General features: G+C 58.7%; 2 protein-coding genes across 2 annotated transcripts; one reads left to right on the forward strand and one right to left on the reverse strand.

Annotated features, from left to right (window-relative positions):
* Positions 1-360: 360 nt before the first annotated feature.
* LBX2 (ladybird homeobox 2) lies at positions 361-8,187 on the reverse strand. Its single transcript, XM_042466997.1, has 2 exons — positions 7,033-8,187; positions 361-1,436 (listed from the first exon to the last, which is right to left on the reverse strand). The coding sequence occupies exons 1-2, from the start codon at positions 7,385-7,387 to the stop codon at positions 1,000-1,002; spliced, it is 792 nt and encodes a 263-aa protein (XP_042322931.1). The 5' UTR covers positions 7,388-8,187; the 3' UTR covers positions 361-999.
* LOC121931746 (formin-like protein 3) lies at positions 7,386-12,315 on the forward strand. The gene is made up of 4 exons (XM_042469728.1): positions 7,386-7,574; positions 8,114-8,279; positions 9,443-9,521; positions 11,982-12,315. Exons 1-4 carry the CDS (start codon positions 7,386-7,388, stop codon positions 12,313-12,315), a joined length of 768 nt encoding a protein of 255 aa, XP_042325662.1.
* The last annotated feature ends 3,027 nt before the right edge of the window (positions 12,316-15,342 follow it).

Raw genomic sequence — 15,342 nt, forward strand, 5'->3', positions numbered from 1 at the left:
CTGGACGGAAGCAGGAAGGGGATTCCAGACCTCTTCGAATGGGCTTCCTCGCGAGTAAAGAGGCTGCCTGACCCCAGGTCAACTTCAAGGCGTCCTTTTAAGAAAGTGCACGACCTTTCTGCTCCCCCCCCCATGTCTCAGGTAAAGCGTTCCCAGGTGGATCAACTGAACCGGTCAATGCCCTTCGCGCCCCCCGACTTGGCCCCCGCCCCCCCCCCCCCATTGGCACAGGGCTTCCTCCGGCGTCCCCTCGGTTCGCCCCTCTTTTGCCGGACCAGACCCTCGCCGGACCCCCCCCCACCCAAAGTCTGGTCAACCACGAGGCTGACAGCGGGGTCGGCTTCAGGTGTGTCCCTTTATTCCAAATATATACACACACAGGCCACCGAGGGGGGGAGGGGCGGGAGAGGACCCCCCAGACCAGGAGCCCTTCCCCTTCTCAAGGGCGGGGGGCAGCCATCTTCCCAGTGGGGGGCGTCAGAGAGGAAGAGGGCAGTCTCTATTGGGGGGGTGCCTCGGCCTCTTTGGGAATGTGCCGAAATGGGGTGAGGGGCGCCCCTCCACGTGTTCCTGGGGGGGTCTCCCGGTCCTGCTCCCCCGGGAGAAAAGGCAAAACCACGAACACGCCGAGACAGACAGCCACGACAGCCACGGGGACAGGACCACGACCACCACCACGGAGTAGTAATAATAATAATAATAATAATAATAGCAATAATCATAAAATTAAGTTTTAAAAATTGCACCAAGCCTCCCCCTGGGGGGCCGAAGGAGGGAGGGAGGGGGTAAGGGGTAAGGTATTGGGGGGCAGAAGGTTTGGGGCAGAGTCTGGAGACTAGGGGGGATTGCCCCTGGCGATCTTTGGGGGGACTGCCGGGGGAGAAAGAAGGGGAACACTGTCCGGAGGGGGGTCTCCTGGCCTCGGGAGGGGGGGCGGGGGTCCGGCCAAGGCTCCCTTCCCGGGGTCCCTCGGTTCTCTAGGGCCGGGGCTGGCGGCGCTCAGTCCCCGACGTCGATCTCCTCTTCCTCCTCCTCCTCTTCCTCCTCCTCCGCTTCCTCTCCGTCGGAGAAGGGTTCCCTGGGTCGCGGGTCGGGGGTCCCCGGGCCGGGCGTTGGGTCGGGGGTCTGGCTGTCGGGCATGGAGGCCAGCTTCTCCAGGGCGGCCGGGGGCAGCTTCTTGAGGGACTCCACGTCGGCCTTCATCTCCTCCAGGTCGCGCTTGAGCTTGGCGCGGCGGTTCTGGAACCAGGTGATGACCTGGGCGTTGCTGAGGCCCAGCTGCCCGGCGATGTGGTCGCGGTCGGCCGGAGAGAGGTACTTCTGGTAGAGGAAGCGCTTCTCCAACTCGAAGATCTGGTGGTTGGTGAAGGCCGTCCGCGACTTGCGCCGCTTCTTCGACGGAGGACGAGGCCCGAAGGCGCCCAGGGGGTCCCGCCCTGCGATGGGGAGAGAGACGGAGAGGGGCCAAAGTGTCAGGGAGGGGGACAAAGTCACCCCCCACACCATACACCCCCCCCCCCCAGGGTCAGGGAACCAAAGGGATGGACTCCAAGGGCCATCCAGCCAACCCTCCAAAGAAGGAGACTCCACCAAAATCTCCATCGAGAGAGTGTTCCACTGCCCAACATCTATTACTCTCAGGAAGGGGCTCCTAATGCTGAGCTGGAATCTCTTTTCCTGGAGCTTGCCTCCATGGCTCCACTGGGTCCTGTTCTCTGGAGCAGCAGAAAACAAGCTTGCTCCCTCCTCAATATGACACCCCTTAACCTTCTTTTCTCCAGGTTAAACATCCCTAGCAGTTCCCTCAGTCCTTCCTCAGAGGGCTTCACGGTTTCCAGACCCTTCATCCTTCTAGTCTCCCTCCTTTGGACACATGGCTCCAGTTTCTCAATGTCCTTTTTGAACTGTTTTGCCCAGAACTGGACCCAGGATTATTCCAGGTGGGGCCTGACCAGAGCAGAATAGTGGGGCACTATGACTTCCCTTGATCTAGAGACTATACCTTGATTGATTTTAAAATCGCATTGGCCTTGTTAGCTGTGGGCCTTCTCGCGGCGGAAGGGGAGCCACGCTGGGGCTGGACGGAGCGAGCTTTTTCCCTGCTGCTCCAGAGGCTCATCCGCAGAGGAATGGATGCAAAGGGCAGGGAAAGTTTTCCTGATGCAAAACCACGGAGGCTTCCCGAGAGACCCAGAGATCTCTTCCCAACAAAGGGCCTTGTGGCCTCACGGAGGATCTGAGGCAAACTGGATCGCGAAATACAATAATAATAATTGATATCCCGCCTCTCCCTATCGAGGATCGAGGGGGGTGACAACAGTGGTTTTTCCTTTTGCTAATGGGATACTCCCAAGAACCACCCAGGATCCCCAACGGAGAAGGCGCCCACCCACCTGCGCCAAGACCCTCCCAGGCCACCTGAACTGCGGACAATAGCCACACAAATGCAGGGCTAGGCCTAACACCCTCACTTTCTTTCTTTCTTTCTTTCTTTCTTTCTTTCTCCTGCATCGTTTTGAACACCTTTTGCCAATGGAGCTTCCAACGCTTGCAACCCGTATAATGTGCATTTTGCTTGGCCCCATAAAGGTATCACTGTCCTGTGGATTTTGGATGATGCCGTCCCTCCCTGCTTCCCTTTTCTTTTCGGCAGGCAAAAAAGGGTGTTCTCCAGGAAGGCTTCTAATACACAGTCATGGGATGGCTTTCATATGGGGTTAAATGTGGCAGTTTTTAAGGTTTGCACATTTTGTACTGTTTTTAATTTATTTTTATTTAATTTTTCCGTTGTAAAGTATTTTAAATGTGTTTTTCCCCTGAATTTGTGGGCTGTTCTGGGTCACTTTTTGGGAGAAAAGAGGCATAAGAAGGAAACCGATAAATAAACAAATAAATCAAGCAGGAAAAGAGTGTCAGCCTGAAGGCAGGAACCGTCTAATTAAAAGGTTTTATGTATAGTGCTGTGTAAATTTACAGCGCTTTATAAATGAAGCTTAATAATAATAATAATAATAATAATAATAATGCCACCTAAATATTAGGAAGAGCCTCCTGACGATGGGATCCATTCGACAGTGGAATGAAATGGTGCCTCAACGGAGTCTGGCGGAGTCTCCTTCCCTGGAGGCTTTTTTAAAGCAGAGGCTGATGGCCATCTCTCAGTGGGGATGCTTTGAGGGAGAGTTCCTGCATGGCAGAAGAGGGCTTGAACTGGGTGACCTTTGGGGATCTCTTCCAGCCCCATCTGCCTGGCCTCCATCCCACTTTTGGAAGGACGAGGGAGGGGGCGGCGGGAGGCCTGCGGAGCCATCCCTGGCCAGGCCTTTGCCCCCGTAGCCCACGGTTTCGACCCACTGGCCTCAGTCTTTGGGACTAAAGGGGGTCGGGGTCGTCCTTCGCTGAGTCCCAAACTGGGGCAAGAGGGACACGGACGGGATAGGAAGAGGCCTTTCCCGCTTCGAACCCGGTAGGAAATCGAGAAGGGGTCCTGAGGAGGAGGAAGTGTGTCTCCCCTTCACCTCCGGACCAGCTCCTCAGAACCCGGTTCTAATCGGGCGGAGGGAACCGGGAGAGGGGGGGACTGCAAGGTCTCAAAGTTGAACCAGAGACCCCTGGGACTGTAAGACCCCCCTACCCCCGGCCACGAATTAAAAGGGGGCAGTCTTCGGCCGGAGGGGGCGAGGGGGTTTCTCCGGGGAATCTGTGGGGAGAGGCTCCTGCCGAAAGGCACAACATTGGGGGGGGGGGGTCCAGAGAGATAAGCGTCCCCTTTTGCTTCTGGCCTCAGGTCGGCAGTGGATGTTGTTGCGGTGTGCTTCCAAGTCGTTTTCTTGGGGGAAAGTAATTCTGCGCTTTTATCGCTACCCGCCTCGATCGACCTGGAGAGGCGGGATGGAAGTCAAACGGCTAACTATTATTTGGTTTTGCCTTTGCCTTCCTCTGAGGCCGAGGGAGTGTTAGTAGCCAAGGTCGCCCGGTGGGTTTCCAGGGCCGAGAAAAGGGGATTGGGACCCGGCTCACACTACAACTACTACACCGCCCCGATTCATAGGGACGCAGTCAGAGTAAGAGTAGGAGTAGGAGTAAAACCATGGCCGCCATCATCGCCATCAGGACACATCTTCCGAGCGACCTCCTGGATGCCTTTATTCTTTCGGAGAATCCGGATCAATGGGGAAAGCCAGGCGGAAATATTAACGCAGTGGTCGGCTTCTGTGCCTGGATCCGTAGGCCTTGAGGGCCATTTTTCGATCCAGACTGACTGAGGATCTGGGATCCAGAAGCACAAGAAGGATCCCGTTTTGCAAAGGCGTCTTCTTTGCGAAGTCCGCAAGGACTCCTCCGGAGCCTTTGAGGAAAAGAAAATGCAGCTCCAGCCTCGGCTTTGTCCCCCTGACGATGATGATGGTGGTGATGATGATGGTGGTGGTGATGATGGTGGTGATGATGGTGGTGATGGTGATGATGGTGGTGGTGGTGATGATGGTGGTGATGATGATGGTGGTGATGATGATGATGGTGGTGGTGATGATGATGGTGGTGGTGGTGATGAGCGTCCCTCTCCTTCGCGCAAATAAGCCACTGGAAACTGAATTCATGCTGGAAAGAGAACGCCGTTCCTTCCCGTTCCGTTCCTGCTCCTTTTTCTTTCTTGGTTTTCTTTTCGTTCTGTTCTTCTTCTTCCTTCTTTGGCGTTCCTCACTTCGACAAAGGCCATCCAAAGGGGATCCACCAAGGGGGCCTAAACCCCTAAACAGCCTTTTGCCAGAGGGACAGGGGTCAACCTTTGGGTCCTTCGGCGGTGAATTCGGCTCTCTCCCCGTCTTGGCCCTTTGACCGGGAGAGCAGCCATAACTGCCCCGGGTTTGCCTTTCATCGCTCCGCAAGAGCCGTTCTCCAGTCCGCCTTCGTCGGGATGAGATCACTCCTTCCCCGAGGAGACCCATTGGAACGAGAGGAATCCGAGGGCCATTCCCGACCCAAGTCCCGTGGATCTCAGCCGATCTCCTTGCGGGAGAATTGCCCATGCCTTTCCCCAGGATCCTCCTCGAAGCCGGGATCCGAAATCCGCTCCGCTTCCCTTCCTTTGCTCCCGGGCTTGATCCGTCTTCCGCGCCCGATCCGCCGCCGCAGGGCTCTGGGTTTCCCGGCCGACCTAAAGCCCGATGGGGCTTTAGCCGGAGTGACCAGATGCCCCGGCTGCAAAGGAGGATAAGGTACTGCGACATGTCGGAAAGTCAAGGGGAAAAGGAAAGCTAGAAAGAGTAATGTAGATGTAAGTTGATGCTTCCTAGTCCTGCTCAAAATGGAGGGCATTTTGGGATTCTTCCTGGAGAGAAGGTTGAAGTGTAGGGTCATTCCGGGGCCCTTGCCTCTCCCTGGGAAGGGTCCTGGGCCTTTCCCCCTTCTTTCCTATATTGATTTTATACTCTAAAGAACAGTATGGAAATATTTCATCTTCCTGCTTTGATCGGTAATTATTTATTGTTATTTTATTCTATTATTTGTTTTATTTTTTATTATTTTAATTAACTGCCTTCTTATCTTTTTACTCTTTCCTTAAAAAAAGCCCCGCCTGGAGTCGCCCCTTTTCTTAAAGACTCTTCCGAGGGACCTTCCTCGTTTGGCATCACACTAAATGCAAAGGTTTTTAAACCAATCGAACCAAGGGAAACGGCCGAAGCAAAAGCAGAGCCGCTCACAGCTGTCCCAGCCGACTGGGTTTGGAAATCAGTCCTCCGCCGCCGCCGCCGCCGCCTCCGTTGCTAAACGCTTCTCGTTCCCGAGCAGCGCGGGTCGCCTTTGGGGGGTCGCCTTTGCCTCTTCCCGGAGCTTCCAACCGCGGCCTTCTTGGGGGGCACGAAGCTGCCCTGGGGCCCTTTGGCCAAACTGGAGGAGTTCGCTGGAGGGGCTAGAGGAAGAGGGCGGGGGCCTCGACCTTTGAGCCCCATGGAAAAGCCCTCTCCCCCGGTGGGCGAGGGTCCCCTCCTGGACGGCGGAGAAAGGCCGAAGGAGAGCGGAGGGAAAGGCTGGGAATAGTGGATCTATGAAAGGCGGTCTAATTTAGATACAAATTAATATAATTTGATCGTAATGCGATTGTACCAAGACGAACCCCAAAAGAGGGTCACGGCGCTCCGGGGAAAGAGAGGCTCAATCACGCGGAGCGAGGGTCGGGGTTAGATTTAGGGGAATCCGTTCGTCGGCCCGGAGGCGGCCTGTGAGGCTGGGGAAGGGGAGAGGAAGGCAAAGTCCCGGCAGAAGAGGGTCTCTGGGCCTCCGGTGGGCTTCGGGGAAGCGGCCGGAGGCAGGGCAGCCAGGACGGCCTCGAGAGGAAAGCACCGAACAGCCCGGCCATCTGCCCCCGAGGGCCGTCTCTCTCTGGCTTCCATGGAGATGGATGGGGCGACAGACCTCGATGGCTGGTCGGGTCTCTCTCTCTCTCCCGACCCAACGCCGGTGGACGTAACGGACCAAAGGAGAGCTATGGCGGCAGAGACATTTACTGCGTGTCGGCCAAACGTCTCCAGGACTCTGCCTCTTTAGGTTAGAGCTCACCTTCCGAAGCCCAGGCGAAATTAATTCGGAGCTAACGCGGAGTCCGAGGCAGAACCGCGTTTGCCAGGGACCCTGCGCTTCCTCCAGCAACGGACCCCGATCTTTCCCCGCCGATTTGCCATTTGCTCCAGCGACCCACTTCCATCCCTCCCTCCGTCTGATCTTGAAGCGGCGACCCCGGGAAGGAGGCTGCGGCCAGTCAGAGCAGTCCAGGCCGCCGGTTGGGGCTGTTCCGCCGGCGGCTCCGGGGACAAAAAGGCAAGGCTGACCCGCCGGCCGCCCTTCTTTGGGGGCTGGGGGAGAAGGAAAGGGAAGAAAAGCCCGGGGCTGGCGGGGCTGAGCTGGGCCGCGATGGAGAGGAAGGCCGCGGCTTCCTGGCGGAGACTGCCCTGACCCCCCCCGTCACCCTCCCCGACTGGGGCCGGCCTCCCTGGGGCTTCCTGGACGGCGCTTCTCCGTCCCTGTTGGCCTTACCTTCGGCCGCTTGGAGGACGTTGACTTCGAGGCCCCGGAAGGTCTTGCTGGCCAGCTCCTCGAGGGCGCAGAGCGGCGAGGCCGGGGCGGGGAGGCCATTACGATCCGGTCCGGTCCCTCCGGAGGCGCCCTTGTTGTCCAGGAGCCGGTGGGCGGAGGCGGCGGTGGCGGCGGACGCGGGGTCTCTTCGGCCGCAGGGCTTGCCCAAGATGTCCGCGATGCTGAAGGGGGTCAGCGGCTTGGCGGAGTTGGCCGCCGGCGGCGGGAGCTGGTCCAAGGGGCTCGGGCGGCCCTCCTGGGCGCTGGGCGGCGGTGGCGGGGCGGTGGCCTTGCCCTCCTTTGCCCTGGAGGTCATGGCCGGAGCCAGGGAGGAGGGGAGGGGAGGGCAGGCCGAGGGGAGGGTCGCCCCGAATCGTTCGGCCCTCGGTGTCCGGACCCCTTCTCAGCTCCCGCCGCCGCCGCCTCCTCCTCCTCCTCTTCCGCGGGGGGTCATGGGCCTGCCTCCCTCGCCGCCGCCTCTGCTGCTGCCGCCGGTGCTGCCGGTGCTGCTAGAGTTCCTGCCGGACACGGAGCCCGAGCGCTTCGCCTCCCGCCCCTCCCCTCCCCTCCCCCTCTAGAAGCCCCCCCCAGCCCAGCCCCGACGCCCTCCGGATCCAGGGGGGCCTAGGGGCGCGCGGGGGAGGCGGAGGTGGAGGCGGAGAAGGCGAGGGGAAGCCCATCTCCCTCGCAGGGCGAATCCCTCCGGTTCTCGGGTCCTCTCGAGACCCCTGTCCCTGGCAAGACCCCCGTCCGACCGCTGGGCTCTCCGGCCTTAAAAGCTCGCCATCAGCCGCATCGACGGGGCGCCGGCGGAGGAGGAGCCAGCGCCGAAGTCTGCACAAAGTTTCCGCCGAGCGGCCGGAGCGGGGAGGGCGCCAGGGGGAAGACCCCCGTTTTGCGGCAGCAGCAGCAGCAGCAGCGGCAGGAGCCCCCTTGCCTTGCCTTGCCTTGCCTTTCCTCTCCGGCTTTGCCGCCCCCTCCCCTGCTGCTCCGGAACCCGACCCCCGCCCTCCTCTCTCTGCGGCCTTGTCTCCGGCTCCAGCCCCAGCCTCCCTTGGTCCCTGCCTCCCTCCGGAGCTCGCAGCGGGAGAGATCCGGTGCTAATCCGCCACTTCCGGGCGGGCCCTTCTCTTCTTCGCTTGCCCCTCGGGAGCTCGACCGCGGAGAGAGCACCGCTTGGCCCTTTCGCCCTTCGGAGGGAAGTCCAGGTAGGTGGACGCTGATGGGGGGCAGAAACTGGGGAGGGGTCCCGGAGGGAGGCTCCTCTCTTGCTTTCCTGACCGTCCAGGGGGAGGGGGCCTTTGCACTCAGCCCTCTCCTCACCCCTTTTATTCCCGCCCCCCGTTGCTGTCCGTTCTGGGGGGGGGTTACCGAGGGCCTCATTCTGCGGGGGTGGGGTCCCCTGTCGCCTTTCCTTGCTTTTGGGGTTCCCAATCCCTTACCCCTCCCCTGAGAATCTGGGCAAGGGAGAATCGGCGATAGGAGCCCCGACGGGACCCCCGCTCGCCCCCCACCCACCCCCGACTCAAGCTGCCTTCTTTCCTCCATTCCGTCGGTCCGTCCGTCCGCGCAGTTCCGCTCCCCCAGTTCAGAGCAGCCCCCGCGGCCCCGCTTTTTGATTTCCCTCGGCCTCATTCGGGGAAAGAAAGACACGGAGGGATAGACAGAGAGGGGTGGCCCCTTTGCCGACATTATTCTTATTATTTGGGGTGAAGCCATGTGAGTGAATCGCAAACGAGGCAAAAGTGGGCCCTCGGCTTCTTAAAACTCGCGGGGGTCTCCTTCGGCCTCTTTCCGGAGTCCAGGAAAAGGCGGCGGCGGCGGAGGGGCTCCTTGACCAGTCGGCCGAAATCTTCTCTGTGAGGAGCTTGGCGGAGTGAGCAGCCCCCCTCTCTCTCTGTGGGTTTGTGTGTGTGTGTGTGTTTTGGGGGGGCTTATTTCGATGACCTCCTTAGAAAACCCCCCACGCAAAACGACAAATGCTTGACGCCCTTCGCTTTGCTGCGCAGGAAACGGATTGACTTCACTCCGAGACTAATCTGAGGGTTTAAAAAATATTAAAAGCAAACACCTGGAAGCAGTAAATTTTAATCTTAAAATTCAGACGGAGAGAAGTAAAAGGTTCAGAAGAGCAGCAGGAAGGACTCTGGGGGGGACCCAGGCTTTGAACCCAAACGGAGGACCCCCGCGGGAGGCGGACAAATGCGACCTCCATAGAGAAGCAGCAGCAGCAGCCGTTGCAGTGATAGCAGTAACATTAATAGTAGTGGTAATAACGGTAATAATAGTAATTCTATCACTACTAATAGCAGCAGCAGTAATAGTAAAATCAACCACTATGTTTTAATCTTTCTCCTTCTTCTGCTCCTAGGCGGGGAGACCTTGAGCTCGGGGTCCGACTGTCCGGCGCCGCCCGAGGCCTTGCTCCTGTCCAGCGGTCCCTGCGCCAGGTTCGTGTCCCCTCCCCATTCGGACTCCTTATCCCCCCACCCTCTCTTTTCCTTTGCTCCCTTCGTCCCTTTCTTCCCTGGGATCCGGCCCGTCTTCTTCCCTCCGGAGCGGTGGATCGGGCCCTGTCCGGCGGCTTGGGCTCCTCTGGCTTCCTCTTGGTCTCGGCTTTTGGGAGGCTCCTCTCCGGCTGCGTCCCAGCTGGGCTCCCCGGCCCCCCTCCGCTCTGGAGGAGGCTAATGCAAGGCAGACGGGCATCAGCCCCGTAAAAGGCAGCCATAAAAGCGGGGGGCCCTCCGCGCCGCAAAGAGCTTTTCAAAGCCCCCGACGGCCGCCTGCTGGGATCTGGGGGGAGGGGGTCTCTCTCGGAGGGGGTCCCTCGCCCCCAGCCCTCCGCCGCCGCCGCCGCCGCAGCCGCCATTGAGTTTTATGGCCTAAGCCCCCCCTCAACCCCCCTCGCCCCCAAACCTCCAACGAGGCCGAAATGGGGCCGTAAACCCCGCGGCGTCTGGGAGCGATTAAGGCGCGCAGGGCTTTGGGCAGGTTTTGGGTTTCATTGCCCGGGTCGGCCGTAAAAGCCTCCGACAAATCGCTCCATGATCCCCGGGATCGTAAACCAGATTCTCGACCCCCGACTCACTCTTCCTGCCTCCTCGGGATAAGAAAGATCCCCCTCCCCTCTGCTCCATCTTCATCCGCATCCTCGGCTGCATCCACACTAAATAACCCGGTTTGGCTCCGCTTTAACTCCTTTCTGGCTCAAGGCTATGGAATTCTGGGAGTTGGAGTATGTGGTGGGGCCTTCCTTTCTTGAGCTCCGCTCCGGTCCCACAACAACCTCCAACTCCCAGAATTCCATAGCCTTGAGCCAGACAAATTAAAGCGGTGCCAAACCGGGTTACTTCTCCTGTATGGATGCAGCCCTCGTCTGTTTCTTTCTTTCTTTCACCCAAAACCGGGACTCAGAGCGGATTCCAAAAAGCAAAGGAAAGTAGTAGTTTAGACGCACAATTTAAATGGAATCAAAGTGTTCGTAACGTTGCGGCCAATGAAGGAAATAATTAAAGCCGGTTTAAAAGCGTGCCTTTTAAAGTGTTGCAGCTGGAAGAGGAAAGAAGGGGACCTGAAGGCGAAGGCTTCCAAGGCCGGCATCCAGAGTAGTTTTGTGGGTTTGGGGGGCTATGAGGGTTAGGGTTAGGGTTCCTGACGTTTCCCTGAAGAGGCCAAAGCCACAATTGCTGGCGAAACGTCAGGAATAAACTCCTAGAAGAGGAGGAACATGGACACGTGGCTTCTATGAAAGGCCTTCGCTTGGAGGGATAAAGGAGGGAGAGCTGGGCACAGGCCCCCCTCCCAAAAAAAAAAAAACGGCCCCTGGGAAAGGCCGAAGCTGGGGGTTAGAAACCGGCCAGGACCGTGAAGCTCATTTTTTAATTTTGGATGTAATTTTGCCTTTCGTTGCGATTAAAATGGGCAGCTTCAGGGCGGAGGAGGGAGACTCCCCCCATCGTCACATTCAGACATGCGGGGAAGACGCGAGTCGTCTCAGGAAAGGAGCCTCCGTCAATCAGGCCTCTCTCTTAGTCCTGGAAAATAGTGATACATTCCTTTTCTTTCCACCGAAGCGATGGAAAATAAAATATAGCACTACAAAACCAATACAGAAACAAACATTCCTTGTGTGTGTGTGTGTGTGATGTTTTTGCGAGGCAAGAGGGCCTTTCCTCCTCCCTCCAGAACAGAGAGGGGCCCTGGAGCCCACCGGGGTTTCTTTCCATTTCGTGCCCATTTCCTACGGCAAAAAGCCCTCGAAGGGTGTCCCAGCCAGGACCCCCGACCCTTTGCAAACGTCCCGGGGGGGGGTCTTCGTTGGGAGTCCCCTCCCCCTATCCCGCAGAATGGTGAATTTGAGGGAGGGTCCTCTCCCCCCCCGAATGGCGATCAGGTTGGCGGCAGCTGTCCCTCCGAAGCCCCCTCCCCTTCCTCAGCGGCGGAGGCGGGGTCTGCGGGCCTTTAATCCCCGCCGGCGATGATCGATGGGCCGTTTACACGAGCGATTAGGGGCGGAGGGGGGCAGGGGACCCCCAGCAGCAAAAGCAGCAGCATCTGGCCACTTTGTGTCGCGACAAATCCCGCGCACCCCCTCAGCTGCTTTCGCTTTTGGATCCCAAAGCGGGGGGGGGGGGGACAAGGGAAAGAAGACACCCCCCCGGCGGATTTGGGAAGGGGTCGCTCCTCACCGTCGCGGGGACAGTTGGCCGGAGAGGGTCTTGAGCCAGGGGGCGTCCTGCGTGGGGCCCGTTTCTCCTTTCTGGCCGCGGGGCGTGGGTCCGGGGAACAAGGGCTAGGGTCTCAGGGTCAACCGAGGGGTCTCTGGAGAGTGAATCGACACGGAGGTGAATCCAACAGTCAGGGTCCGAACTGGCTTCACACAAGCATTAACTTGAATGTTTCCGTTGCAGGAGGGCCAGGAAAGCACAAACACCCGTGTCAGAGAGCATTCTCACGTGCAGGAGGCCGAGGGGATTTCAGGACAGGCCTCCTAGCCCCCTCCAGCTGGGCTGCAGCCCCTCTGCAGAATTAATCCGGTTTGATACCGCCGTGGCTCAATGCAATGGCCTACTGGGATTTATATTTTGGGACCAGACGCGGAGCCTTCTTGGGGAGATGTCTGTCACAACAAGCGACAAGCCCCAGGTGCAAGATCCCAAATTAAATACAAATGTCGCCTCTTTGCTGAGGAAGGGCCAGTGGGACTGGACTGCTTGCAAGGCCTATTTCATCCTCCTTGGCTGACCAATACAGGTTTCCCTGTTGCGGGTTTTACAAAGGCCAGGATTCCAGAGGATAGAGCCGTGGCAGTTAAAGCGGGGTCAAAGCTTCCATGTGGCAGCAGCCTAGTTTCAGCCACAGAATCGGGGTCTCCTTGGAAGTGGGGGTCCGGGGGGCGGGGGCCCTGGCCAGCCTGGGCTTCCTGCAGACCCCTCCCTGGACTGAACCGGAGTCAGGCCACTTGGCCTCCGAGGCGCCTCCGGAGCCCCTCCTCCCCGCTTTGCTTTCCAGGCCGGAGGCAGACAAACGGGGCCCTGGGGCCATTTCACACCCTCCTTCCAACTTTCCCCATTTGCTCGGCCACAGATGGCCGCTGCAGGTGGTCAGTGTCCGATCCCAGGGGCTCCCCTCTTCGCCCGCGCGTGTGTGTGTGTGTGTGTGTGAGAGAGAGAGAGAGAGAGAGAAGTCGGGAGGCCTGGCTTTCGCTTTCGGCCATGGGTCAGCCCTTGCTCTCCTTGAGCCGGAACGCTGCCCGCTTCCCTTTGCCCTTCTCTGAGTCCGGTTTTCAGGGCCTCTCTCTGCCCAGATCTTCCTCCTAAAGCGGCTCTGCCCCTTGACGGGCCGCTCTCCCAACCGAACCAACCGGGCTCCCGCTTCCGGATCCTGCCGGCCTGCAAGAGGGAGGCTGGGGCCACGATGGCAGCCGCTCCCCCCTGATCCAAGGGGAGAAGCGGAGCGGGGAGGGCGAGGGTACCTGCGATGCTGGCCTCGAAGCCCCCGCAAAAGACCCAGGCCCTCCGGGGGAGGGAAGGAAGGAAGGAAGGAAGGAAGGGCGAGGCGCGGCCCAGCAGGCCTAGGACGGTCCCGGCCTCCTCGATCCATTCCATTCAGAAGCGAACCAAGAGCACGGCGATAAGGGGAAAGGCAAGACTTTTAGGGCATGGTTCTCCAGGAACACCCAGAGACCCCCGAGGCAAAGATGGCATTCAGGGACCCCACTTTTGGGATCAATTGCATTAAGGCCTTTCTGGTATCTGCGCTGGCTGACCTTCGGGCTCCTGGAAACTTGGGCCGTTCCTCGCCAGGCTTCCCAAGGGCTTCTCTCCGGCCAGGAAGGCCTTGCAAGGGAGAGGACCCTCCGGTGGGTCTGCTGACCCAGGTTAGGGAATGGAAAGTAAGTGTAGAGCCAGATCCCCCGCCGATGGAAGAGACCCTGCTCTGCAAACGGAGACCATCGATGGTGGCTCTGGGCTTCCAGAAGAAGAGAGAGGAGACTCGGCAGGAAGAAAAGCGACCGCGAAGGAACAGCGAGGGACGGGGCTCCAGCTCCGTATATTCGGCAAATGGACTAGATGTGTCCGTGCTGGCCATGCAGCCAAGGAACTGACCAAGGGGACTGTGGCCTCACAAACGATGGAGACCTCTGGGATGCCACAAGGGGAACCTTTTGCTGTTGCTGATGGGGTTTTTGTTCATGGAATTCAAATGTTTGCCTCCTGGACCTTGGAGTGCTTTGTTTCCCAATGCCACATGGCCGGGAAAGGGAAGGGCCGGCTTGCATAGAGATCCCAATTCAGAACAACACGACAACAGCCACAGAAAAAGCAGGCCCCTGACTAACATCGTCATATATATATATATTCGTCCTGTGTGGTTTGTAACGCCTTTGTCTGAAGAAGAAGCCAGAGGAGCCTCGAAAGCTTGCACCGCGTCTTTTCTGCATTTGTTGGCCGGATTAAAAGGCATTGCTGTTTTGTGGATTCTGGGTGTTATTGTACTTTGGTAAGTGAAATATTTGTCTAAATGTCTAAAGGTCTAAAGTCTGTCAAATGGAAGCAGTCTTGCAAACGGCCGAGGTCCCGATCCTAAGGCGATGGCGATCCAGAGCGGAGCACCGAGGCTTCCGGCCGCAGAAGGCCCTCTTTCCCACAAAGGGAGGGATTCGGGGCGATCCAGGGGCCAACCGAAGGAGGCCTGGCGGGTGTCCGGAGCCTCCGGGGGCCTCGTCTCAAAGCATGGCCCTGTTTTCCGAGGCAGCGAAGGGAATCCCGTCCTGTTCTGCTCTCTGTGGGAAATACTTCATATTTGAAGGGGTTTTGAGGAACGAACCTCATTAAATGTTGCTGGTAAGTAGATCAAGGAAGCCTTCTTCGCCCGCGCCTTCCCCCATTTGCCCCGGTTTCCCTTCTCCAGGCAGCCTCCCGATAGCCTCCCCCTTTGCTCAGCCTCGCAGCTGGACAGCAGAGTGACCAAGGTGACCACGGAGCCAGGCGAGCCCAGCCGAGTCCGGCCAGAGAGCCCTAGTCCAGCTGTGCCTCATTCCTCCCTCCTGGGGGCCAGTGCCAGCCCTGCCTAGTTGCCCCTTTCTCTCGAACTCGCCTCTAGGGAGCCAGAGCCTGGGCAGACGCCTGTTTTATGTTTTCAGGTACCTTTCAATGCCACCGGCGAAGCTTTATTTAGTTAACGAAGGTGCTGCTACTTGCCTCCTTTATTTCGCCAGAGAGAGACGCAAGGCTTCGACTCTTATGCTTCGCCGGCCTTCCTGCCTTCCTTCACCTGCGGAAGGTGCGCATCTGAAGCCCCGCCCAGACCTTGAAGGGAGTCTGGTCTATCGGTTATTCCGAAAGTGACCTGTCCCCAGGCAGACTGGACACCAGCGACGATGGCCGGCCGCTAAGGTGCCCGGTGGGGGGGCTCTCTTTTGCCCCGCCAAGGAGGGCTTGTAGGGTAAGTTTGCATGCAGGAAATCCCTATCTATCTAAGGAGGGGGAAAGAGAATGCCAAAATCTTCCTAAAGGGCTGTTCGCTGGAAAGAGGCCTCTCTGGAGGCAACGTGTCTCCAGACCCTGGCGGTGTTGGGGGGCGGAGGGGGGTCCTCCCTGGTCTGTGCCTTGCACACTCACACACTCACACACTCACACAGTGACACGCTGCCGCCCTGCGCACTGTCTGCCTAATGCCCTCCGACATCACCAGGAAATGGCGGCCCAGAGGGGTCGGTGGGGTGGGGTGGGGGCAGCCCCACAGAGGACCCTCCCAGCCCTTCATGCA

The sequence above is a fragment of the Sceloporus undulatus genome, chromosome 5, assembly GCF_019175285.1.
Source record: "Sceloporus undulatus isolate JIND9_A2432 ecotype Alabama chromosome 5, SceUnd_v1.1, whole genome shotgun sequence".
Classification (NCBI taxonomy): Eukaryota; Metazoa; Chordata; class Lepidosauria; order Squamata; family Phrynosomatidae; genus Sceloporus; species Sceloporus undulatus.

Coding starts and splice junctions, on each gene's coding strand:
- LOC121931746 (XM_042469728.1), top strand. CDS start 7,386: ATGGCCGGAGCCAGGGAGGAGGGGAGGGGAGGGCAGGCCGAGGGGAGG. Junction 7,575..8,113: donor TGCTGCCGCCGGTGCTGCCG/GTGCTGCTAGAG, acceptor CTCCGGCTCCAG/CCCCAGCCTCCCTTGGTCCC. Junction 8,280..9,442: donor CCCTTCGGAGGGAAGTCCAG/GTAGGTGGACGC, acceptor TTCTGCTCCTAG/GCGGGGAGACCTTGAGCTCG.
- LBX2 (XM_042466997.1), bottom strand. CDS start 7,387: ATGACCTCCAGGGCAAAGGAGGGCAAGGCCACCGCCCCGCCACCGCCG. Junction 1,437..7,032: donor CGTCCTCCAAGCGGCCGAAG/GTAAGGCCAACA, acceptor TCCCCATCGCAG/GGCGGGACCCCCTGGGCGCC.